Source organism: Thalassophryne amazonica, chromosome 16, assembly GCF_902500255.1.
Source record: "Thalassophryne amazonica chromosome 16, fThaAma1.1, whole genome shotgun sequence".
NCBI classification, from domain to species: domain Eukaryota; kingdom Metazoa; phylum Chordata; class Actinopteri; order Batrachoidiformes; family Batrachoididae; genus Thalassophryne; species Thalassophryne amazonica.
In genome coordinates, this window is record NC_047118.1 from 50,559,983 (window position 1) to 50,587,180 (window position 27,198).

The following is a 27,198-nucleotide window of genomic DNA, read 5'->3' on the forward strand; positions in this document are numbered from 1 at the left end:
AGCAATTTTTTTGTCCAGATAGGCATATGTTCTTCTGATTGCTCCCTTTACTGAATTTGCCTTTCTCATTTTTGTTGATATATGCCTTTCGAAAGACAGTTATTCATCCATTAAAACTCCAATGTATTTTTCATCCTGCACTTCCTCAAGGGTATGCTGTTCTATGCCAAGAATTAATATCTCCTGTCGTGACATCTCCCAAGCCTGATGTTAATAAATTTCACCTGACACTTCAGCAGGGATTTATCCATCCTTTCTTGCATGTCGTAATGTGTCCTGTAATTTTTACAATCATTTAAGGAGAAAATGACCTTATAAATTGCCACATCATCTGCAAACACATATAGTACAGAACTCTCTGCTGGTAATGTATTTATGTGTATAATGAAGAAGATCAGCCCAAAGAGCGATCCCTGCGGAATCCCATTTGAGACTGCATTCAATTCCGATTCCCTACAAATCACTCGGACCCTTTGTTTTTGGTTGACCAAGAAACTGGCAATCCATTCCTTTGCTTGGCCTTCATGTCCATATTGTTCAAGCATATTTATATATAAGCCTTCGGCGTGGCACTTTTATCAAAAGTCTTCATGAAGTCGCAATACATAACATCTGTGCCTCCTCCCTTATCCAGTATATCTGCCCAGGTGTCTAAAACAGCGGCCCACTTATAAATCCAAACTGTCATTTGGTGAACAGCCCATTTTTCTTCATATAATCTACTAAGGTGTCTCTGATAAGTGTCTCCATAATTTTGTATAGTACGCTGGTAAGGCTCACTAGTCTATAGTTTGATGTTAAACTTTTTGAACCTTTCTTGTAGATTGCTGTTATATTTGCACGTTTCCAATCCTCAGGTTGTATTCCCGATTTCAGCACATCTCAAAAAATGTCATTAGATGTCCTGCAAAATCTGGTTTCAGACAGTTATGACATCCTTTCATGATATATTTGTGATGTCATCATGTTGTCACTCATGCCATTTGATTATATTTGATTGATTTACATCTTCTTTCTAGCCGTATTGGTTGTGGAGATATCCAAGAAAATATATTTTTCTTACGATATTATTGATGGCCTTGAGCTTGACCTTTGACTGATCTGCTCCAAAGGTTTATCTAGAGACACTCACATAAGGAATAGTCTCACCAAATTTGATCAAAATCCGCTTAGCTGTTTCAGTTATTTTGTACAACAGTCTCCAAAGTGCAGCTGGTGCCATTTTTACAAAATAAAATGAGCATGGATGGTGGGTGGGAAAATTATAAAAATATTAATGGTAAATTATCCTGAACTTGCTTCTGCTTCAAAATCTAATCAATGCTTGTTTTTAATAAGGCATAAATGTCCATAGAATTTCATAAAATTCTAGTACACAACATATGCAGATGTTAGATTAAAGGTGAGCTGGGAGCTTTATAAGGAGCAGTGGCTCATTGTTTTCGCCTAACGACAGCTGTATGACAAATCAAGCTCCCTGATTTAAACCCACAGTGGAAGTGGAGTGTTGCTTTTGTGCAATGTGGTCACACATTCGTCACTGTGACAGGAACTGTAAAGGAAATAATTCTTTGTTCCTTTCTGGCACAGGTTCAAGAGTGCATGGTTCAAGCACTCATCACCATTGCCGTCTATCCATATGGTATGTGGCTGTATAAGGTGCGAGTCCCTTCAGAGGGTGGAGTGATCACAGTTCGGTTCTCCTCCAAACAGGGAAGTTAAACAAGGAGACCATTCATGCACTTCTGGAGTTGCTGTGCACTTTCATTCACTCTTTAGTCAACGAGGACTTTGCTCTTTGCAGGCACAACAGGAATCAGACTGGGCGTGCGTCTTTGTTATCAACAGTGGAGTGATATACCTGAAAAACAGCCTCATGCACGTGCAATTCATATGCTGCTGTGCTGTACTTTGAGCATGTTTGTGCTTTTTGTGGCCACTATATTTCCCATGTAGTATATCCAGACCCACTAAAGTGTGATTGTTACATTCACACAGTGGTATGGGCACAGCTAACCAAAAAGTTAGCTTCGATAACTATTAAATCCCTAGCTGAAAAATGAACTTTTCTAACGCTAAACCGATAAACCGAAGTTACCGCTAATCACGCTAACTTTTAGTATTGACTCGGTCGCGGCCAGTGTTGCCACAGTTACTTTGAAAAAGTAATCTATTACTGATTACTCATTGAAAAAGTAACTTAGTTACTTTACTGGTTACTCAATTTTAAAAGTAACTAAGTTAGATTACTAGTTACTTTATTAGTTACTTTCAGCAGCTGCTGACAACACCCCCCTACCACCTCAACATGAAAATAACCCGTTTTGCCAAAACTCACTTTATAATCTCCCCTTCTTGACTTCAATGAACATAGTTATTTTATGAAAAAACAAACAAAATAAAGACATCTTTCTTTACCTTTACCTAACTGTTCACAGCACTGTACCAATAAAACTTACAATTTCTAACCTACATTGTGTATAAATGTAACTTAAACTCTTTGTAAAATTTTTCCAACATTTAAAGTAATTCTAAACATTTTAGTTGTTGAAATTATTATTATTATTATTATAAGTAGTATTAATAGTATAAAAAATTGTCTTCAAAAGTGGACCTTTAATCTAGGGCCGTTGTGTGGAGCCATGTCACCCCCCGCCCTCCACGCTCCCTTCCCGCATGTATTCGCCCCGGTTTACTGCACAAAGGTTGTGGTTTGCTGTTTGAACAGAAGAATGGATGCCATTTATTTATGCAGAAAACATGACAAGACTGACAGATAAGAAAGTTGTTATCAGCATTTCAACATCATGTCCTCAGAAAGAGAGTTTAGGTGCATTTGGGTGGGGAAAAAAAAGTGTTAGCATTTGTGCATCGCAGATCAGCTGTATTTAACAAGGACACGCACAGAGCGGCACATAGCCTAACCAGAATAATAAAACGTAAAAATATCTCTGTAAAACCATAGCTCTGAGCGTCACCACGCTTTGAGAGACAATTGTTGTTCAACTCAGAGCTGAGCTGATGACTGCAGTGGATGCGGCTCTGTGCAGCAGCTCGCTGAAAGTGGAAAGTTCAGACCTCCACCTGCATCTCATCGGGACACCAGTTTTAAAGCTGTGATCGACCCACAATACGAGGTCTATTAGAAAAGTATCCAACCTTGTTATTTTTTTCAAAAACCATATGGATTTGAATCACGTGTGATTGCGTCAGCCAAGCTTGAACCTTTTTTCACGCCTGTCGGTTACGTCAATCGCCTGTGAGCAGGCTTTGTGTGAGCAGTGGTCCACCCCTCTCATCGTTTTTTTCATTGTTTAGGAATGGCTGAGACTGCCGCTTTGCTTGATCAAAATTTTTTCAGAAACTGTGAGGGACATCCAAGTGGACACCATTCGAGAAATTCAGATGGTTTTTGGTGAAAATTTTATGGGCTTCAAAGAGATTATGGAGTGTTACTGTCGCTTTAAGGACGGCCCAGAGCGACTGGTGGTGTGCCGCGCTCCGAAGCTGCCATCGACAGGCTGAGCGACCATTTCATTTCTAAACGGATGGCTGTATGAATCCGTGACCATCGTGTGCAATTTCTCTGGTTATCACAAGAGCTGGACATCAACCATTTTCCGCCAGATTTCGCTTTTAACAAGAGAGTTTGTCATGGAAAGCCGAGCGATGGATTCGCTACTGGAGCGAGACAAAACCACCTCCGTTTTGGTCTCACAGGACGGCTTTGAGATGGCGTTCAGACAGCTGTTGGTGGTTTTTCCATCGAGTGATTATCCGAGAAATTGTGGATGTGCCTGGACATGCCAGAACATGTCCTGTGAGGCTTCATCACGGCGTTGCTTTGCGCCATGCGGCACAGATTTTAGGGATTACAAATGTTTTTGTCCATTAAACTTTACTAACTTTACCAGCAAAACAAGTTAGCAGACTGAAAGTTCACGGAACTAAACTGGAAGCGGAAGCTAATTGGTCCGCTGATGGTTTTCAAAGTTATCTGAAAAGGTATTCCGCTTCGCTAATTAGCGGTTAGCAGATTAGTGGAACTGTGCCCACCACTTTCACAAACGGTCAAGATCTGCATATACGAGGTCTGTCAGAAAAGTATCAGACCTTTTTATTTTTTTCAAAAACCATATGGATTTGAATCACGTGTGATTGCATCAGCCAAGCTTGAACCTTCGTGCGCATGCGTGAGTTTTTTCACGCCTGTCGGTTGCGTCATTCACCTGTGAGCAGGCTTTGTGTGAACAGTGGTCCACCCCTCTCGTCGGATTTTTATTGCGAATAAATGTCTGAACGATTTGGAGCTTTGCTGCATCAATTTTTTCCAGAAACTGTGAGAGACCTCCAGGTGGACACCATTCGGAAAATTCTATTGGCTTTCAGGGACGATTTTATGGGGATTACACAGATTAAGGAGTGATCCAGCCAGTATAAAGACCGCCCACAGCTGCTGAGAGCGCGCCGCACTCTGAACGCCGATCGACAGGCTGAATCAACCAGATCATTTCCAACGTGAAGGCTTTGTTGATCCGGGACGTCGTCTGACTTCCACAAAAAAAAAAGGCAGAAGGCGTGGACATCAGTACTTTTTCGGCACATTCCACTGTTAAAGGAGTTTTTTTCATGGAAAGAAAAGCGGATGGATGTGCCACCGTGCCGTTCATGGCGCGGGACAAAACCACCTCCGTGTAGGTCTCACAGGACGGCTTTGAGATGGCTTTCAGACGGTTGTCGGTGGGTTTTCAGTCGTGTGACTAACCGAGAAATTGTGGATGAGCCTGGACATGCCAGAACATGTCCTGTGAGGCTTCATCACGGTGTTGCTTTGCGCCATGCGGCTCCACCGCGACGCGCGGAATTCCTCCACACGTCTGTCTCAATGTGCCGAAAAAGTGCTGATGTCCACGTCTTCCGCAATTCCTGTGCTAGTCAGAAGACATCCCGGATAAAACACAGCGTCCAGTTTGGAAATGAACGGCACATTCCACTGTTACAGGAGTTTTTGTCATGGAAAGAGGAGCGGAGGAATTCCACGCGTCGTGGTGGAGCCGCATGGCGCAAAGCAACGCTGTGATGAAGCCTCACAGGACATGTTGGGGCATGTCCAGGCTCATCCACAATTTCTCGGTTAGTCACACGACTGAAAACCCACCGACAGCCGTCTGAAAGCCATCTCAAAGCCGTCCTGTGAGACCAACACGGAGGTGGTTTTGTCCCGCGCCATGAACGGCACGGTGGCGCATCCGTCCGCTTTTCTTTCCATGAAAAAAACTCCTTTAACAGTGGAATGTGCCGAAAAAGTGCAGATGTCCACGCCTTCTGCCTTTTTTTTTTGTGGAAGTCAGATGACGTCCCGGATCAACAAAGCCTTCACGTTGGAAATGATCTGGTTGATTCAGCCTGTCGATCGGCGCTCGGAGCGCAGCGCGCTCTCAGCAGCTGTGGGCGGTCTTTAAACTGGCTGGAGCACTCCTTAATCTGTGTAATCCCCATAAAATCGTCCCTGAAAGCCAACAGAATTTTCCGAATGGTGTCCACCTGGAGGTCTCTCACAGTTTCTGGAAAAAATTGATGCAGCAAAGCTCCAAATCGTTCAGACATTTATTCGCAATAAAAATCCGACGAGAGGGGTGTACCACTGCTCACACAAAGCCTGCTCACAGGTGAATGACGCAACCGACAGGCGTGAAAAAACTCACGCATGCGCACGAAGGTTCAAGCTTGGCTGATGCAATCACATGTGATTCAAATCCATATGGTTTTTGAAAAAATAAAAAGGTCCGATACTTTTCTGACAGACCTCGTAAGCCAAACGGCCACCAACTGTACTTGATGACAGTCTTGACACTGCTACTAAATGACCACAACCACAACCTGAAAAAAGAAACATGTACAAATTGTGAGGACTTCAGTTTTAAACATCACAAATGTTGAGACGTCAGCATGAGATGCCGCAATGTGTAAAGATGTGTCATCGTCATGACACAGCAGAAAATTTTGGAATATTTAAAAAATACTGCGGTACTGACACGTGACAATGCATCATGCCATTCCATGCCAACATCAACTGGAATCGTCGAGTCTTAGGCCCAGTTCACATGTACACTTTCATTTTGGAAAACATAGCTTTTTCTACATTTTGGCCTTTTGTTCTCATGCAAACTGTTTTAGGTAATTCAGTTTCAGTGTTTACAATTTGACAATGATAGCTGAGTTTGTCTTTTTATTCCTAGGTTTCTGATTGGCTAACATGGCTATACCATTTAGGGTTATATCGCTACCTGTTTCTTTGGCATGAGCTAACAGCATGTTTTGTATGTGGACAGATTAGTTTTTTTAAACAGTGCTTATGTGGATGGGATTTTTTTTTCTTTTTTGGGGGGGGCAAAGGCAGAAAATCCCCTACATTATGATGGCAGGAACCCCATCCCCCAATCATCTATGATCCCATCCCCTTCAAAAAGTTATGCATATTTTCCATGAGATTAAATCATACAGGCATTCAACAACAGCATTAAGAACAACATAATTCATGCTTGAATATAAGTAAGCATAATATATTTCATAACAAAAATAAAGCATCTTCCAGGACTCTCACATCTCCACCTTGCACACATTTCCAAAGCATATACAAGGCTTGACATCATTCAGATATACTGTAATATAAGAAACATGGATGATAGAAGTAACGGCTAAAAAACAAAACAAAACAAAAAACAAAATAAAAACACTGAAATTGTGATACTGATGGTTCCAGAGAACCAGATCAGACAGAACTCCTGCAAATCTTCCAAATAGTCTTTCTTTGTTTGTTTGTTTGTACAGTAAAAGAAACAAAAAAAAATGTCCACAAGTATAAATAGTTTGTAGCGGCACATTTTCTTTTCTTTTGTTCAGATATAAGTGTACACGACGACACGGCTCAGTCACAGACCACCGGGGGTCTCCAAGAGGATTTCCAATGCCAAACCGGAACCCGTTTGAGTCTTTTGGACAAAGTACCCTCAGAACGTTTTCCTCCCTTTTGATTGTTTTCCCAACATCTCTTTCTTCCTATGCAGGCAGCTGGAGGTCATCAGCCGCTGCTTTTGGAGCCTGAGCAGTACATTCCCATGAACGCTTGATGCAAACAAAGTCAAAAAGTTCAACATAAATCCCTTTAATCATCTCCCTTCGGCCTGGTTTTGCTCGGCTTGAGCTCCACAGCATCATTCTTGTTGATCACTGGCAGGGTTCAGCTGACTCCAGAGGAGGTGTTCCACAAAAAAAGTTCATCGCTACTTACAGGGGGGGGATTATTAATAAGGATGGGAAAAGCACCTTTGGCATCTTAGTTCAGTCTCATCTTTACAGAAAAGTTTTATTCTACACAGAGGTGGTGAGGAAGAGGACAGAGCAGGTTTCCTATTGGTTGCATCCTCTGGTTAGGTCCCTCCCACATTGGAGTCCATTCTTCTAATTGGTCTCACCTCACGTCCTCTGTGGGGGAAACAGCAGAAATCCATCATTGGTGTCAGAAAAACTTTTTTTTAAAAAATCATGATTTTAATCATAAAAAAGGAAGAATTTGCAGTTTGTTCATGCATTTCAAACAAGGTGGCACAGCCTGCAGCTATCTGAATCACTTTTACACAATTACAAAGATGGTAATCACACAGGTTATAATCATATCCAGTTAAAATGTGCACAAGTGTGTCAGTCCAAAATAAACAACAGTGAGACAGCAAGAAAATGTGTGGAAAACATAATAAACATCGCCCCTCCCCAATGGACAGATAAAACCAGCAGGTGCATCAAATATGGCACTTTATCAGAACTCTTTGGCGTCACATGCGCACTGAGGCAGCCCTTTAGCATCTCTATAACAATAGATGGGAAACTGCTTTTAATATCTGTCAAATGTTGACAAATGTCTTTGTGACATTTGATAGTGTGTTTTCTTTATCCGTGAGCTATGAAGCTTAAACCATGTTAGCAACGTATGCGATTAACCCTCAAGCGACCAAGCCATTTTAGCGACTAATATGACCGAGTGGGGTTATTTATGAGCCCACTGACTTTATATTAGAATACTTCTACATAAATAATTGTTTTAGGGTTCTTCATATTTATTTCACTCTCTAATATATTTGTCCATCATCCTTTTCATCCTCACTCACTGGGCATCAAGAATCAGTCTCAATGTTTGTGCAGCTGTAAATCTTGCTATTCTCGGTCTGTTGGCCATTCGTCCCTGCAAAACGGTAAAATATAATTAGAGTTGGCAAATTACAATGCCATCTGAAGCTATAATGTCAAAAATCTCATAGATCTTCCCAGGGTTATAAGTAACCCCACACAGGTTTGGATTACACTTGCCACACGGATTGGCTGATTCTTGCAAAATTGTATGAACAAATACAGGACAAATAGATTGGCAAATTCACGGTAGGAAACTTTTTTCCAATTAAAAGTAGAAAAATGGTGCACAAAAATGAGTGGGGTCATAAATGAGTAGGAAACTTTTTTCCAATTAAAAGTAGAAAAATGGTGCACAAAAATGAGTGGGGTCATAAATGAGTCACTTGAGGGTCAACCATGAATTCCTCCATGTAATTGAGGTTTTGTTTACTCTGTCTTACCAGTTAACTAATGTTCATTAGAAGGACCTTTTTATATAAAGCATTACTAAATTGGTAAAGAAAAAATGTACAGAGGTTGGGCAAATTGTTCATTACTAGATGATTAAAATTCAAGAGTTTCCCAAAAAGAAGAAAGCAGTACTTCCTTCCTTTTAATCTATGGGCCAAGCAGGTTGTCTGTAACACTGAAGGGGACTAAACAACACTTACAGCACAGCCTCAGTATACATGGCCTACACAAAAAGTATGATAGCCTGCCCAGAGTGGCAAGTACAGCCAGGCTGGGGTCAATGAAGGATTACAGAAGGGTCAACATATTAAAATAATCCAGTCATATTTAAAGGTATACCACATTATTTGTCTGATCGTAAAGATTCCTAAAAGGTATAGTTTGAACTACCTATGGTGACAAAAGTGACAGGGTAAATGTTAAAGTTGCTCTGACTTTTGGAAAAAAGTGATGTAAATTATATGTTGAGCTAACATGGTTTTAAAATGGAATAATCTTCTCTATCTGTTATAGGAGGTCTGTTAGAAAAGTATTGTACCTTTTTATTTTTTTCAAAAACTATATGGATTTGATTCATATGTTTTTACGTCAGCCAAGCTTGAACCTTCGTGCGCATGCATGAGTTTTTCCACGCCTGTCGGTTGCGTCATTCGCCTGTGGGCAGGCTTTGAGTGAGCACTGGGCCACCCCTCTCGTCGTTGTTTCATTGCAAGGAAATGGCGGAATGATTTGGGCTTTTTTTCCATCAGAATTTTTTCAGAAACTGTTAGAGACAGGCAGCTGGAAACCATTCGAAAAATTTATCTGGCTTTCGGTGAAAATTTTACGGGCATCACAGAGAATAAGCAGTGTTACTACAGCTTTAAGGACGGCCCACAATGGCGCATGGCGCGCCGCGCTCCGAGCCACCATCGAGAAGCAGAAACCGCCACATCATTTCTAAATGGATCGCTATGTGGAGCCGGGACCATCGTGTGCAATTTCTCTGGTTATCACAAGAGGTGTACATCAGCCATTGTCCGGCAGATTTCACTTTTAACAAGAGATTTTGTCATGGAAAGCCACGCGGAGGCTTCGCGCGTCACGACCGATTCGCTGATGAAGCGAGACAAAGGAACACCTCCGTTTCGGAGTGTTAAAAGACAAGTTGGGACATGTCCAGCTCTCCGACAAGCGTGGAAAAACTCACGCATGCGCACGAAGATTCTGACGTTAAAACATATGAATCAAATCCATATAGTTTTTGAAAAAATAAAAAGGTACGATACTTTTCTAACAGACCTTGTACTTAGTTATAACATTACAGTGACATATGTCATCGATGCCCATAGACGTTGGTCTTGTTTGATGATGACTTTGGAGACCAAGGATTCAGTCCAGTCAAAACTCTTCCATTTATTAATCGTATTAGCTCAACCAATAATTTGTATGACGTTTTGACAAAACTGATGTAGCTTTAACTTTTGACCCCTGTAGACACTTTGAATAATGTAGAATTATTGGGTAAAAGCAGCAAAGATGGTGGTTGTGATAGATAGTCCAAACTACTGTATAAACTTTTTGGAATCTTTATGATCAGACAAATAACACGTAAGTCCTCCATGGGTCCCAAGGGCCATTGAGACTGGTACTTATTCACAAATACCATAGAGTGAAGTGTTAAGAGTCAATGATTCTCCATGAACTGGGTGCCAGTCTATTGTAGGTAACCTACCCAGCTATGGGAGGTACCCATTTACAACTGGGTGGACAGGAAAAATGCAGATGAAGCGTCTAGCTCAAGGACACACAGAGGTAGCGTGATGAGGAATCAAACCACGATCTACATATTGGCAGCCCAACTCCTTATCCACTGAGCTACCTGCTTTGCACTATATTAGGCTATAGCATATGGTTGTTTTATTATTCTGCACAGTAACAGAGTAACTGCAACATGAGTTATGCTGGAACCATCCCTTTACAGGTAAATGAGACTTGCTGTACAACACAAGAGCAATCAAGGAAAAGGATGCAACACAAAGTGGACGTGTGCAGGGAACATGCTCAACAGGCCAAAACAATTCAACATGCAGTAATGGAGCACAGCGTCTGCCTTCCTTGTCCTCAATGTGATTGGCTGTGATGTGATTGGTGACAGTGATTGGAAGAACTCATCTGTGCCCTGATTGGGCCAGTGCAGTGCCATTAGAGGTCGCCATGGTGCCAAAGTCCTACCTGATCCCTTCACAGCTCTGCAGTAGACTTTGGTAATCAGTGCAACATTTTTATGTTGCCAATAAATCCTTGCAGGGTCTTAGCTTTTTAGCTTTCCGTTTTTTACCTTTAGACCTATGGTGGCCTGAAAACACAAAGTCAGGGAGGGTGGATATGAAGACGGGTTAAAGGCGAAGCAGGGTCAATACAGAGAGAGGCGCAACGGCCCTGGGACAGAAGCAGCGAGTGCAAAGATACAATGCACAATAAATACTTCAGAGCCTATATCAGCTCACATCACAGCTGTTATCTGATCCCAGGGAGAGAAAAGCTGCAGATCAAGGCATTGGTCGGTTTACCTGCTGCTACGCCAAACAGCCTTTGGACACCCTCCCTTAACACACAGGCTCACAAACACACATCTTCAACTAACAAGGCGCAACCACACACAATCGAGTGTTACAGTTTTTCAAAAGGAGGCCAGTTTACAGGCGTGTCAAGCAAAGTAAAGGGTCATTCTGTGCAAAGCCAAACAGCACAAAAGAGAAGAAAAGGCACGAGGAAGGTAGGAATTCTAGGCAGCACGTAGGGCTGAGGACGGAACTCGACATTAGTGACAAATCTGTGTTTGGATAAAACAACAGTGAGCTCCAGATTTACCTGTTTCTGCTGTTTCTGTGTGCTCCACCACGTGATGCTGCAACGTGCACACACATTCCAGGTGGTCTTCTAACCGCACAAAGACCTCTTTGAGCTTGGTTTTCCTCCTCACGTATTCCAACTTGGCCACCTGAAGAGGAGCAGAGAGAAAAGGTTAGCTCCAGCGCCATCATTACTCTTCGCTGCACCACTGAATACGCGCATTCTCTTCATCTTTGAGTTAACATGGAGAGGTGCTGAGACTGATGACTCTTTCATAAACTGATTCATTAAAAAAAAAAAAAAAACACCAGCTGCTGCCTTGCCTTGTTGTGTTTGAAGCGACGGCAGCATTCCACTGCGTTGTGCTCACTGTGTGCTCTGCAGGCCATTGATCAGGTGTGTAAATACTCAAAGCATGACCCTGTCCGAGCAGGCTCAAACAATAGGGGAGGAAAGACTGAGGGTAGTGGGGCGCGGTGTGCGCCCTAAGGCCCGGGGATGGTTTACCTTGGCAGCAGATTCTTTCTGCTGTAGGCTAGGAGCATCTACAGACACACACCTAAACTCATTCACTGTGTGCTGACACGTAGGCCTCTTTCAAACCGCATTAATAATTTGTAAGGAGCCAGGGAATGTGTTGCTTAACTTCCACAAGTTAATTTTTACATGATCTAAGAATACTCAGCAGTTTGGTACACTTGTTTCCAGTGCAGAAGGTTCCCCGTTCAAACCCACCCTTGCCCATTCTCCAATTTGGAGTTTAGTTAAAAGGGCATCCTACTGTGGCAAACAAGACTGAAACAAGGCAGCTGCCAAATGGACTTTAGCCCTGGTCACACCGAATAATAAAGCCATGAATAAAGAGCCACGTATGGATTTGTCAGAAATTTCAGTGATTATTCGAATAATGAGCCACGTATATGATGTTCTTCTGAAGGAATTGCAGGAAACAGATGGTAAAAAAGGCTACAAGGGCTTTCTCAGAGTGGAACCTGCTCTGTTGCAGGTAGCCTGTCTTGTCCCGCCGGATACTCAGATAATGGGTCTCTAACAGCCTCGTACTCACCCCTAACATGCCTCTTTGTCCTCGTAGTACCTCATACACAAATCGCCCCATGCTATTTTTGCTAAGTTTTGAACTTCTTGAAATTAGCTGAAGAATGAAAGAAATAATGATACTTAAAATTGAAAGATTGTATTGTAAAAAGGGGCAGAAACTATAAGACTTGTTCTTCTCTCTGCTTCTTTTCATTCAAAGTTTTGTAAATTTCATTTCTGCTTTCTGTCTTTTTCTTTTAAATTAATGAAATAAATAAAGAAAAAAAATCTGCCTCTAAGAGCCACTATTCTACCATGTTTCTTGAATAACTCCACTCGTACTTTTTTACTTTTTTAAGACTACTATAAGTGTCAACATTTGGTAATGGATTAGTTGCAAAGTAGCTTATCAAAATTGGCATGTTTCTGACTTGCTCTGAACTGTTTCACCCAACAATCCTTTGGGATTTTGTTCTACCATTTTCTACATAATATGGTTATCAGCAAAAGTAACTGCTAAGCTAATCAATAATGAAAATATTGATATGATGTTGCTACCCTGCTGTCAGGCGTTGCTACCCTACAGTCAGATGTTGATACCCTGCGGTCCAGCTAACGATGCCTCAGTTTAAAGCATGTCTAACCTCCACGTCCCACTCAACAAGTACTAATGAAAAGGATCAGTTCTTTGAGGATTATGAATAGACGCTGTTGATTAAAGCCAAACAGAGAAAGTTGTATGGAATTTATGATGTTGTTGTTATGGAACTCACGGGGAGGAGGCTACATGCTTTTCCCTCTCTGATCTGTGTGCCAAGAGCAGGTAGCCTCCCCATCAACCACTGAGGGCCTGAGGGCCACATGGAAACAAAATCTCGTGCTTCACACATCTTCCTGCTCTCTGCACAAGGGTGAATATTGTCTGGAAATATGTCAGCGCTTTCGGGTGTTATGAACTACAGAGGTTTATAGTCAGCATGAAGCTTACATGAGAGGCGGCCAAAGCCATGAGGCACTTTCTTCCTCTATCCTGTGATGGCGCACAGCCAGGCCTGGCTCTGGGTGGTGAATTAGTCACGCAGACAAACAAAAATACCAATCCCTGTCTGATAGAGTGCAATGTTGACATTAAGTCATTATCAGGGCTGGAATAATGGCTGGAGGGTGTTGCGGTGAGGCAGAAGCAATCAGGGTCTACCAGGCTTTGCTTTCAACAGTTTCATTCCATGGCAAGAAGGAAACAAAAGAACACAAGCAGTGAAAAGACAGTAAACAAACATAGGACAATGGTGTCTGGTGATGTGTTTGCTGGTAGCCAGTCCTGACACAGAGAGGCCTGGTGAAAGCATCAGAAAAGGGACCAAATGATAAGAGGGAAGGCAGAATGTTGGATTTGCATGTGCACATTACTGGGACCATCAACCTCCCATTATGCTGCGTTTACACATAACGATGGCAAGTCACGAATGCCACAAAGTACACATTCTTGGTTGCTGATCACGAATGTGATGATTCGAGGCAGAGGCATCAGGTGTCCTCAGGAACTGCTGCAACCTGTTACCATGTGTTATGAATAATGGCACGTGTTGCTGGAGAATTATCAGGAACCATTACACACGGTCAAGAATAATGTTCCGCGCTGTTGCACGCTATCGCTCAAAACAGTGCATCATTAAGTTCTATCACATTGTGAAAGAGGTGAATTGTCTCCACACACACACCCATATTCATCCATCAGCTGTTGAACAATTCAGATTGCTCCAGTTTGCTCCTCAAAATCCACAGCCAAAGAACTGTGTGACTGCATGCTTAGTTGGGCTCTGTGCCATGGAGTGGTGCAGAAAGGAGGAAGAGACCGACAGAGCCAGATGTGTGGTTTCATGCGGCTCTCGTCTTGCTTGTTTTCCCAAACATCAGGCACATGCAGCAGGTGAAACACCTGCAGGAGCGCGCTGAGGAGCATTGGAATGAGGCTTTTAGCCGACTTGGCGTCACTGTCCTTCTTCAGCATACTGCAGCAATGAAACTGAATGTTGTGCAGCAGGGTTTAATTGTGCACACGTCAGAGAAGAACACTGTCATGCTCTATTAAGGATCACCATTAATCAAGACTGCACTCCAGTCATCATCTGTCTCAGCAACAGATATGTAAAGCTTTTGTACAACAATAACTTCTGCATAAATTCAGCATTATTTCATCAGAAAAGGTGGAGGAAGCAATCACAGCACCACAGCTACATAGCTGCTAGCTGTTGCGTTCACTGACTGTCCGCCATTTCAACGCGACACGTTCCTGCTTAAAACTACCTTGTTTCTGCTTAAAACTGACTTTAGAATGATTTAAGCGGTCTTACCTTGTCATTTGATGGTTAATAATCTGATTAATCCATTTAATCGCTTTAGGTGAAGACAGTCCACCACCCACAGAGTGGCTGTGCTCCGAAATGATGCATGCACAGTGGAGTCAGGATGGGATGGGGGGACCGTCGGTCGGCGACACCGGTAGAGCTGATTTCACTCTACAATAGAGTGTTTTTTTTCCTCTATTTAGACTGGGATCAAAAGTTATCCCAGCAGAGAAAATTTTACTCAGCAAAATTTCCTGTGTAGTATTAAGGACATGTTGCAGTTGTTTTTGCATTTATGGTAGGCTATATGTTGCACTAAAGTAGGTTAAGTAATGTTACAAAAGTGTGACAATTAAAAATATAACGCAATGCTAAAATACACTCAGCCATTGGAGCATAAAAATAGGAAACAGAATGTGACATTTTGATCCCTTAAAATAGGTCAAGGTTAGCCATTTTTGAACTTGTCCAAGGTCTGTGTCCCAGCAATGTTCCCTGTGAATTTGAAGACCTTAGCAGTAATAGGACTGGACTTATGCTGAGCACAGACAGACACAAAGTCTTCACAATACCTGATGGCCATATTTTGGTCTCTGGTAAAAAATCCATCTAATTATGGTGAATTACCATTATTTGTTGAGTTTCAATTCAACAGATTTATAGACAACAGTACAATTGAAGGTGATTAATGGTGTATGTCAACAGAATCATGTATTTTATTTTTGTCCTTACCACTGCTGCTCTGGGGGTTAGTAAGGATAGACCTTACTTGTGTGAAGCACCTTGAGACAACTCTGTTGTGATTTGGCGCTGTATAAATGAAAATAAATTGAAAAATTGAACTGAAATTGTAAACTGAACAAAACTGGATCTGGTTTGTTAGGTATTTGAAAGTATTACATGTATTTGTGAACTTTAAAATCAGTTTGGGGTTGCAATATACACCAACAAATTATATAATGAGGTTAGGACCAGTGGCCCCTCTCCGTCTGATGCTAACTCAAGCTAATGTAGCCACACAAGAACAAACGATTGTAGGTATTGACAGAAAAATAAATCAATGAACCCCTTTATGAAAGGCTCAGCAGTGGGTGCGTCTTATTGCCCCATTCACGGTGGGGTTAAAAAAACTCTTCACATAAGAATTACTCTGCACGGTGTTTCTGAATCTGTAACTCTGCAACACAATCCATCTGAAAACAGCCTCTCAATTAGGCTCCTTATTCCTGGCCCTGTCGTGTCCACACGTTCCCATAATGTCATTTTCTCACTTTATATCGCTATTTAATCCAGCCTCCGGTTTTAGCCACTTCTTCACCTCTGTTCAAAGAGCGTTTGGCTTCCAGCACAGAGTCAATGACTTCCCACATAAAACATACATCAGAAGCAGCCACAACCAGGGGCCCCACACTCTCTTTGTATAAATCAAACCGCTCTAAACTCCCTACAAAGCTGGGCCCTGAGAACGAGTCCCTGGAGCGGCTATGGAATGATATCTGATCCACGGGGTTGGGGTGAGACAGGGGGCTCTGGGAAGTGGACCCCTCAGCCTTCCTCACAGTCTCTGTGTGAAGCCAACTGTTCCGGCCGGGTTAATTGGGAATTCCCTGTGCACAGACCACTGATGAGAGCATGATGGAGAGGAAAGTTTTACTCCAGCCTTCCAAGGAAAACACGGCGGGGATGTGGATGTGCAACCATGAGCTGGAACAGCAACAGAGTGGAGCAAAAATAAATAAAAATGCATGTTTGTGTGGAGGAGGAGAAGGAGGAGGCAAAGGTGGGTGGGTGCGGGGGGGCAAATCATCTGTCAAGAGGGAAATTAGGCGAGCGGGCCACAGCTTGCACTCTGACAAGAAAAAGAGGAAAAGTCTGTTTGGTTTCTGAAATGAAAGGAAAAAAACAAATGATCCAGAGAAAAAGGCAAAAAAAAAAGGAGAGAACCTGCAGAGTACTGAAAATCAGACAAAGACAACCTCGAAAACCTGCTGCTAGCCTCAGATTCAACCCTCTCAGGGAAAAAAACAGACATGCTGATGCACAGAGGAGCTTATCAAAGATGATGTGAGCCGAGGAGGCAAGAGGAGCATTTATCACATCCTGCACTGGGTCTGCAACACCACCAAGATGCTTCATGGGACTCCACTCACTCCCTAACCTTTCGCTCTCTGTGACGTATGGCCAGATGTGACTGGATATCTCCCCCTCACCGCCGCTTGTGATCCATCAGCCAATATCAAACATCAAAGAATCCACCGATGTAATCTTTCCATTTGTTTCTCCTCATTCCTACAAGCTTTACAGGAAATGAGAAGCGTGCTACTCAGCATACGGAGAGAGATCAAAAAGATATACTACACTAAAAAAGAACCAACTTAAAAAAGCATTACAATTGGTAAAACCTGAATGAATTAAGTTGTTTGAACTTAAATTTAACTTAAGATCAAACAACTTAATTCATTCAGGTTTTACCAATTGTAATGCTTTTTGAAGTTCGTTCAACTACTCTCTTTTTTCAGTGTAGAGAGGGACTCAGCAGAACAGACACCTCCGCCAAGGCACAACCATTTAAAACCCAACCCATATCCCAACTCTGCTACTGATAACCTAAATTAATAGTAATTATTTATGTTGAAGGTCAGGTCTGGGAACATGTGCTGGTACCGCATGTCGCACCATCCACCATACCTTGATGCCAAACACCTCGGCAGGCAAGTGGTCCATCCTCACCTCGCAAAAGTAGCCATCTTATCTGTTGAAATGTAACCAGGTGAAACGTGAGCGGGTGCTTGGCCTTCTCCATCTGCTGAGATACTGAGGCACCCTGTGTGCTGGATCATGCACAGAGAAACGCATCACGCATCCAAAATGCCGTAGCTGACATACCCCCACAATGCAAGTGGGATCCCTCATCTGAGTATCTCAAAGGAACCACTCAAAGGAACCATTCATTTCCAGTGGTATGCAAGGATCCTCCAAAGACACCTTGCACCAAAGATATCTAGTCGTCACTTTACATCATTTGTTAGCATCTAAATCTCACAACTGTACAGTAAGACAGGAAGAACCAAGAACCTAAAGACTTGGACCTTCGTTCTCCTGCAAAGATATCAGTATCAACAAACACCTCTATCCAGTGGCGTCATGGCTCCCAGGTGTCTCTCGATGTCAAAGGCTGAGGACCCAGAGACATGAACATCACTGCTGAGATAAGTGAATGTCTCAACTTTTCTCTCAGAACTGTTGAAGTGGCAAAAGAAAATTAGCCAGAATCCAGATCTCCATCCAAATGGGTTGTTTGCTCATTTGTGCCTCACCTCATCTCCAGGTTTCATGAAAATTAGTCTAGCTTTTTGAGCAGTCCCAGTGAGAAAAGAGACACAGGTGAAATCATAAGGCTGACAGATGGCAAAAATTAAAATAAGTTGGTGTTAAAATATCACCTGATTCAACAATTTGTTGGCCAATAGGAAAAAAAAAACTTTGGTTTATTCCACAATGTCAAGGGGGAAATGGCCAATTTTGACTTGCTCCACTTTCTCAAACTGGTTTCATGCTTTAAACTGCTTTTACGCCATTTTAAATAAACTGGTTTCATACTATAAACTCCTTAAACCTTTTCAAAGATGCTCTAAACTGGTTTAAACTAAATATTATTTCCTCTCATTGGCTTTAAATAAAAACATCATCAATGATCTGGTTGTGATGGCCTCAGAACTATTCTACACCAAGTGCGTCTGGTTTATTTTATATTGTAAACATTTAACATTTAAACTGGTCAAATTTGAAACTGGTTTTGAAATTTGAATTTTAAACTGTTTGGTCAAAACAAGTCATACTTAATGTGTGAAACTGGATTCTATGAATTTTATTTCTTTCAAAACAGTTTTCACACATTTTAACTAAAAAAAAAATAACTGATTCATTTAAAAAACAAGAAAGGTACTATTAATTTGAAAAGAAGCTGAAGTTTGATACTGATGGAAAGTGATGCTGTTGTAGTAAAAAAAAAAAAAAAAAAAGCGCAGGTGAAAAATAATTTTACAAAAATCCAAAAGTGGGGGGAGGCAGATGGGAGGACAGGAGAAGGGGAGTTAAAGAAAATCCACAAATGAAAGAAAATATGAGTAAAATACGCCTGCTACTTTTCATGCTGATGCAGTCCAGCCGGTGCAGCAGTAGCAAACCCTCCGTGTTCTTCGAGGCTCCCGTGGTCTCTGACCTGTTCGGTAACTTGTGCTGTGCACACAAGCTCCCTCAGCGCTCCTTCATTTAGGAGCTGAGTGAATCAAAGGGAAAATAATTCACAGCTGCAAGAGGACTTCAAACAAGGAGGCCCCTCATACCCATCAAAGCCCCCCCCCCACGTAATCCACGGGACCCCTTGCACGAGCATAAATCATGCTTACTGTATCACCGTCTTTTATTTATGAAACACCCTGTAAGTCAGGCTACAGGGCTGCAGCTACTGCCCCCGCCAACACCCCCAGGACCCGAATCAGAGCTGCTGCCACTGAGGTAACCGTCAGTGTGTGAGTGTGTGTGCGGGGTCGGGGTCAGTGCACAGAGACGTGTGGACCCCCGCACTCAGCGCTGAGGTTATATCCGCCTGGTCTGCATCAGCCTCTGCTTTGATCCAGTAACCATCAACACTTCATTACTCTGCAGCCCGTCTTCCTCTTGCTGCCGCTTACACACAAACAGGCGTGTTCCTGCGTAGACACTCCCGCCCCCAACACACACATTTTCCTGTACGTTTACACAGATGTGCAACTTCTGCAAAATGCTCATACATTTGCTTTCAGTGCAATCAAAGGCCAACCAAAGCAAACAAATGGAAGAAAATGACATCATCAGTGTCAAATTATTGCTACATTGTTATCTTCTCGCACCAGAGTAACAATGCATCACAAATTTCTGAGACTAATGTTAATAACATGCAATTTTCAAAATTGTGCAGCTAATGTAGCCAATCTAATGACATGAATAATGCTACTTACTGTGTTTAGTAACAGAAGCAAAGCCAAAATAAAATGCATCAGAGGGCTGATGCAGACCCTGTGCACTTTATACACCACGCTATAAATGTATGTCAATTTACATATGTCTGTAATGGTGTTTTTGATGATGTATGACTTCATTATATGACTTCACAATAAAGTCATTCATACCAATCAATTACAAATATGTTCTTAAATAGCACAGCACCAGTCAAAAGGTGTTTTTCAGACCTTTGACCAAACTACTCCAAAATCTAATTACCTCCAGATATCTATCCAAGTAATCTTCTCACAACTTTGTGAATGTCCTTGAGTGGCTCAGCCAGAGCCCAGACCTGAATCTGATTGATCATCTCTGGAGAGATCTGAAAATGGCTGTGCACTGACACTCCCCATCCAACCTGATGGAGCTTGAGAGGTGCTGCAAAGAGGAATGGGCAAAACTGCCCAAAGATAGGTGTGACAAGCATGTAGCATCATATTCAAAAAGACGTGAGGCTGTAATTGCTGCTGAATACTTATGTACATATGATTTGTTAGTTTTGATTTTTAATCAATTTGCAAAAATTAAAAAAAAAACTTTTTCATGTCATTATAGGGTGTTGTGAGTAGAATTTTGAAGGAAAAAACTGAATTTACTCCATTTTGGAATGAGACTTAACATAAAATGTGGAAAAGCTCTGTGAATAATTTCCGGATGCACTGTACCTTTTAAAAAATAAAACTTATTTCAACTTAATGTTCATGTCTGGGCTGCCTTAAAATTTACATTGACTCAACATGTATCTCATATTTTTGTATCACAGTGATGATGATTGCTCTATGCCAGGGGTGGGCAATTAATTTTTACAAGGGGCCACATAGGGAACCTGAATTATGTCCGAGGGCCACACCATCAATAACTCGGCTGTCTCCCATTACAAATTTTACAAAAAATTACCTATGTAAATATTTAAATATACCTAAATAAACCTCTCTAATGATTTGCAACACACAAGCTTGACATTTTTAATATATGTAATAATAATCACAGACCTCATGAGGGCCGGACAGAGACATGCAAAGGGCCGCATGTGGCCCCCGGGCCGCAGTTTGCCCAGGTCTGCTCTATGCAATTCTGTGATGCAACATGTATTTCAAACCAACTCAGAATAAAGTATGTGATTGAAATTTCTGCAACGCATGAGGCGCGACCTCCAAAATGGAGCTAAATAACTGCGCAGGGAGTGATGATGTCACATGCAAATCCTTGATTGAATATTTACAGAAAAATATGTCCTGCAAAGGGCGACTGTTCCATTATTTATCTATGTCGTGGCCTGTTTACTGTGCCACTTGAAGAACACACAAGACATGTAAAAGCGCACAATATCATGATGCTAACGTCATTAGTTCTCACAAGTGATGCCGGTAACGCGTTACTTAGTAACGCATTACTCTAATCTGACCACTTTTTTAGTAACGAGTAATCTAACGTGTTAATCTTTCCAAATCAGTAATCAGATTAAAGTTACTTCTCCAAGTCATTGTGCGTTACTATTATTTTTGCATTGTGGGTCGATAGCAGCATTAAACTTGGCCCGTGGGCAGGAGGTTGGGGTTTGACTGAACTGCCCACTTTAAGCGAGCTGTGAGCTCGTCATCCACGGTTTTTTGCAGCAGCTCGACTCGTCCTCACCTCTTAAAGCGCGGTGATCAGCACACCTGCACTGAGCTTTACAAAGACATTTTTATGCTTTTTTTTTTCGAGCCGCTCAGTATCTGCTGCTAAAAACAGCTGATCCTCCGCGACGTATCAACAACTAACACTATTTTCCACTCAAATGCACCTAAACTCTCTTTCTGAGGACCACATGATGTGAAAACGCAATAAAACTTTCTTACCTGTAAATCTGGTCATGTTTTCTGCATAAATAAATGTTATCCATTCTTTGTGCTCAAACGCCAAAGTAGGGGCGAATCCAGATGGGATGGGGGCGTGGGGGAGGGATGTGCCCCCCTCCCCCACAACACCCCTAGATTAAAGGTCCAGTTTTGAAGCCTTTTTTTAACTACAACTACTAATACTACTTAAAATAATAATTTCGACAAGTAAAATGTTTAGAGAGAATTTAAATGTTAGAAAAATGTTGGAATGAATTTAATAGTTACATTTATAAACAGTGTAGGTTAGAAATTGCAAGTTTTACTGTTACAGTGCTGTCAACAGTTAAATATGAGGTCAAGAAAGAGGTCTTTATTTTACTTTTTATAAAACAAGTATTTGTTTTCATTGAAGTCAAGAAAGGGTGACTATAAAGTGAGTTTTGGCAAAACAGGTATCATTGTCATGTTGAGGTGGCAGAGGGTTGTTGTCGGCAGCTGGGGAAAGTAACTAAAAAAATAACTAGTAATCTAACTTAGTTACTTTTCCAATTGAGTAATCAGTAAAGTAACTAAGTTACTTTTTCAAGGAGTAATCAGTAGTCAGTAATTGGATTACTTTTTCAAAGTAACTGTGGCAACACTGGTTCTCACACAAACAAATTTGCCTTGTATGCTCGTTGTCTCGGTCACGTCCGGAAATCACCTGTTTTCCTTTTATGAGTCAGTTTCTTTAGTGAACTGACTCATTGCTGGAAAAACCCATCAGAATACAACTGCAGCCAACAGAACACAAAGACAGATATGAGATGGAAAAACAGACTAAATCCACAAAGGTAGAAAAAGATAGAAGAGGCCCAGTGGATTGGTGAAATGGAGCAAAAATGTCTCAAACTGAAAATATCTTATGTTGACTTTCATTAACAAAATACAAATACCACTTGAGCTTCCACAATGTGAGATTGTTGGAAATGTATCCTTTGCCACTACCACCCTAACTGTTAGTCAGTGACCACAAAAGCAATTTTGATCTAATTTGTACCACTTAAGATGCCCAAACAACATTTCAAATCCAGCCTCAGCATACCTTGGCCAACACAAAAATGTGTGATAGTCATCCCAGAGTGATAGCTGTAGTCAGGTAGGAGTCAATGAAGGATTATGCACGGGTCAAAATTTTAAACTGCTCCAAACATATTGAAAAGTATACCACATCACTTGTCTGATCATAGAGATTGCAAAAAGGTATAGTTTGGTCAATCTATGATGGAATGTTTTGAAGTTATAGGGTAAAAAGCAAAAAATGGTGACAAAGGTCTACTTCAATTTGTATAGGTAACAAATTATTAGTTAAATTAAAGGATTAATAAATGGAATAAACTGTGCTGAATGCTTTTTCTCCAAAGTAAAGGTCAAACAAAGTTGATGTGCATTGAACTCTATGATGCACATTTCCCCATAAAGTGATAACTAAAGCAAAAGAGATGTTGCAAACTATTCCTTTTTAAAATCCACCATAAGAAATATGCAATGGTGGGCCCAGCTAACATAAATATTAACTCTGACAACTGCTAATCCACTAATTAAAAAGTTAACTGTGTATAAAACAAAAGCAAAAACACTTAGCTGAAGCTACCGCTAACAGTAGTTCCGGTCTCAGCCTTCATTCACTTAGCTATGAACACATCAGTGGTGGGCACAGATAACCAAAAAATTAACTTCGATAACAGATAATAAGATAACTGAAAAGTTATCTTTGATAAAGATAAACCGATAAACCACCCAAAAATGTATCGGAAGTTACAGATAATCGATAAATTCCGGTGTTGTCTATGGGACATTTGCAGTTACTAAAGAGCTGAAATTGGTTTTTAACTTGATCGCTTTTGAAAGCATCAAAAGCGGTAAAAGACCTAAAGAATAAGCAAGAATGTTTGACCATGCTGCCCCCTGCAGGAAGCAGCACAGACAAATCCTGAGAGCACCCACGAAATCAACTCTTTACTAATCATAATCATTTTTTTTTCAACATTCTGCCCCTGCTGGAAGCTCTTGTTTACAACAGCGCTTCCACAACAGAGGCACACTGAAAGCAACCATAAGACCAGCTTCCTATCAATTTCAACACTCCGGTCAGGCAGAGGTCTTGAAAAATAAAGTCATAGTAACTTATGGTTTTTTGAAAATACTGATAGAATAACTCCATTAATGTCAATTCTGTCATTTGTACAAAGTTAAAATATAACATATATCTTTTAATGTTGAATAAGGCACTAATTCTGAGGTTTTGTAACAAACACAGACTGCAAAGCATTCTGGGTAAAAGTGCTAAACAGTGATTGGTTCAGTAATCCATTATGTAAACCAACACGTTAATGTGACGTGTGTCGTGTGTTGGTTTAAAGATAAAAGTGCTTTTGTAAAATATTCCATTTTGATTTGTAAAAACAGGAAATTTTACAGAGCCCTGGAAGTGTCAATGCAATTGCATGTTTTAAAACTTTTATGATGTTGTAAAACGTGCACTCAATATTAGTAAGTAAGTAAGTAAATTTATTTATATAGTGCCTTTCACAGACATAAGGCCATGTACACACGTTGTCGGGTAATTGTAAAACCAAATATCTTACCCTTTCAGTTTGGGGAAAAAACTTCATCCACACTATGTCGTTTAAAAAAAAAATCCATCCACATAGAACCGTATAAATGTGTTGTAATTAGTCTTTGGGTGGCGGTACTGATTAAAATTCTATCCAATCAGGAGCCTTATTCTCTTGTCGTCACTTCCACAAAATCTAAAAACATGGCGCCAACCTCGTTCGTGTGGACCGATAAGGAGTCGGAATTACTTCTACCCGTAGTTTAGAATACAAAGTTAACATATATGCACACAAAAAGCGCCTGGACAATGGACAATACCAACACTTTGAGAGCAGCCATGTACCCAGACGTTTAATACTGCCATGAACACTCATGGCCAGTAGATGGCAGTAGCGGCCTTGAAAAAATGTCAAACAAAATTCCAGATAATCCGTGTCTGCTACATTTAAGATGTGTGGAATTTAACAAACGCAAATACACTAATGTCTATAAACCCAGAGAATATATTCACAAGAGTTTTAGGCACTAGCGTTTAATGCTGTTATCTGTGGACCCTGAACAGAGTGTCTGAAATGCATTTGTCCTGTCGTGAACGTCTGAGATTACCTTATGCTACCCATAATGCATTGCTGCCTGGCACAGCATGTGCTCACAAAACCTTAAAAATTAGCACATTACTTTAAAACAAAAACATATATCTGATATTTTCACTTTATAAACTTCAGACATGACAATAATTTTAAATAACTGGTCTAAAATGTGTGGTTAAAATTTGAACCATAAGTTAAACATGTATGCCTCTGGATGACTTGGTGACATTGCGATTATATTAGTATGGTGTTAAAGGAGATGACTTTTTTTTTTTGGTCACCAGTTCTCCTTTGCTTACAGACGATAGAGTGGTTTCTGATTGCAGAGGGTAGAACAACATGTTTATTAGGAAACTTTTAACAGGTAGGTCTCAACAGCTTTAACAGTTTTAAAAATATTTTTCACTGTTCAGCTTAGTTTAGTACGTTATCAGTCTAAAAGTTATCGGACAGTAATTCATCAGAAGACAATTAGTCCGATGATGGTTTTTAAATTTATCTAAAAAGATCATCCGATAATGAAAACATTATCTTCGATAATTATCTGTTATCGGATTATCAGAAGTGTGCCCACCACTGGAACACATGCATGAAATTCAGTCTTTTCAAGCTTTCTGAAGCAATGCAGGAGTTCGGAATTTATGCCGTAAACAGTAATCAGAGCGGACAAGACAAGTTAAGTATAATTAAAAAGTTAAGTTCAACTTAATTGAATTCATAGTTCATTTGTCAAGTCCATTAACATTTAAAAATCTGATACTGGCTTTTTTCTTTAAAATACTGGTCGTTCGGCACTTAAATTTATTTTTAAACAATGTTCATTTTATGAACAATGTTCAACTCCAGTTAACACAGCCGTCAACAAGACCAGAATGAAGAGAAATATTCCAAACTTGTGTTGCATTATGGGTCCCTGACAGCCTGTACTGGATTGGGAACTGGAACAAATGTATGAATTTAGAGGTTTATAGATGTTTGTTTTTTTGCTGTGAAACTTTGTTTTAAAAAATGTTGTCTTACTTATGCCCCAATCACACATAGCAAGAATGTGCAGGAACCAGGCCGACACAGCAAATATGGTCATAATCCGGAAGCAGTCGGAAGGGAAAGAAGCGTGATCAGCTGTCAGAACGCAGCCAGACTGCCTCATGCAAACCCGCAGGATGCAGCCCAAACATATTTCAGATGACAGACTGCTGTCAGACGCCACCAACATTTCAGCTGTCACTCACTCACTCACCCACGCAATCAAATCTTCGCTCGTCCTCACATTCCCAGCGCTAAAGTGACCGCTCATCAAGAGGAGGGTGTGCTGGCAGGAGTGTGTCTGTGTCTCACGTGACGGAATGCGCTCATGCACAGGCATATAACAAGTGATCCAAACAGCGTGCGAGTGTGTGGCCAGATGAAATGTTCACTCAGCTGTGTGCATGTGTTCATAATGCTTGAATGAGCCATTGCGCGTGTGCATGTGCATGGCGCGCGCCTGCGTGTGTAGCAAAAGGTGATCAAAGCAGCATGCGAGTGTGTGGCCGAAATGTTCGCTCAGCTGCGTGTATGTGTGTTCAAAATGGCTGGACCAGTCACTCCGCATGCACACGTGGGGCGCACATACACCGGAGCTGTCCATCCAGAGCGCACACAAAAAGGTTGACAACTGTCAGTGATCACCTGCTGTTGCACAGTCTGGCGAAAAATCCCTTTAGGTGTTTGATCCGTATATACTTGCATTGCTAGATTTTATTCATCTGGCTGGACTCCACAACTGCTGCTGAACTGTGCTGGCAGTGCACCAACTTCTCACATGTGTGCAACATTCAGGCGCAGCCAGCAAACTTTTTCTTCTCTCTTTTTTTTTTTACTCTCTTTGTTTTGTGGCCATTTTACTTGATACGCATCTTAACACAACTATAGTTGGTTTATTTGTATGGGACAGCACTTCACTTGGGATTTACTTATGCCAGAGGTGGATTATGCATTTGTGAGCCGATGGATGTTGCCAGAACACAGCACAGCCCGGTGAAAGGGACTTCACCAGCTGTCTGCGCTACACTGTGGAACGTGGTCTACCGCAGGTGAGTTGCATGTGTATTTATGTTGTCATGGGCTGGGCAACCATTTCCACATCATACCTGCTACAGACTTAGGAGGTGAACATGTAATAATACGTGCATTACAGCAGTGACATCCAGTTTAGCTGTGTTGCGGGGCGCTACACCGAGCCTTTGACATGTGCAGAGTGCCACATACATGTTATTACATAAGAGTATTTCCTTTGCCCTTCCT

General features: G+C 41.3%; 1 protein-coding gene across 2 annotated transcripts in view; it reads right to left on the bottom strand.

The window, feature by feature from the left end:
* Window positions 1-6,542: 6,542 nt before the first annotated feature.
* LOC117527854 (platelet-derived growth factor subunit A-like) overlaps window positions 6,543-27,198 on the bottom strand; it is a 44,228-nt gene continuing 23,572 nt past the window's right edge. Inside the window, exons 5-7 of one of the 2 annotated variants that reach the window (XR_004565621.1) lie at window positions 11,491-11,620; window positions 10,852-10,975; window positions 6,543-7,485 (exon numbers count right to left, since the gene is read on the bottom strand). Coding sequence is in view for 1 of the 2 variants with exons in the window: in XM_034190358.1 (XP_034046249.1) it covers window positions 7,472-7,485; window positions 11,491-11,620 (144 nt within the window). In the remaining variant the exon portion in view is untranslated. The remainder of the gene's footprint in view (window positions 7,486-10,851; window positions 10,976-11,490; window positions 11,621-27,198) is intronic. The other variant, XM_034190358.1, reaches the window with a different exon arrangement.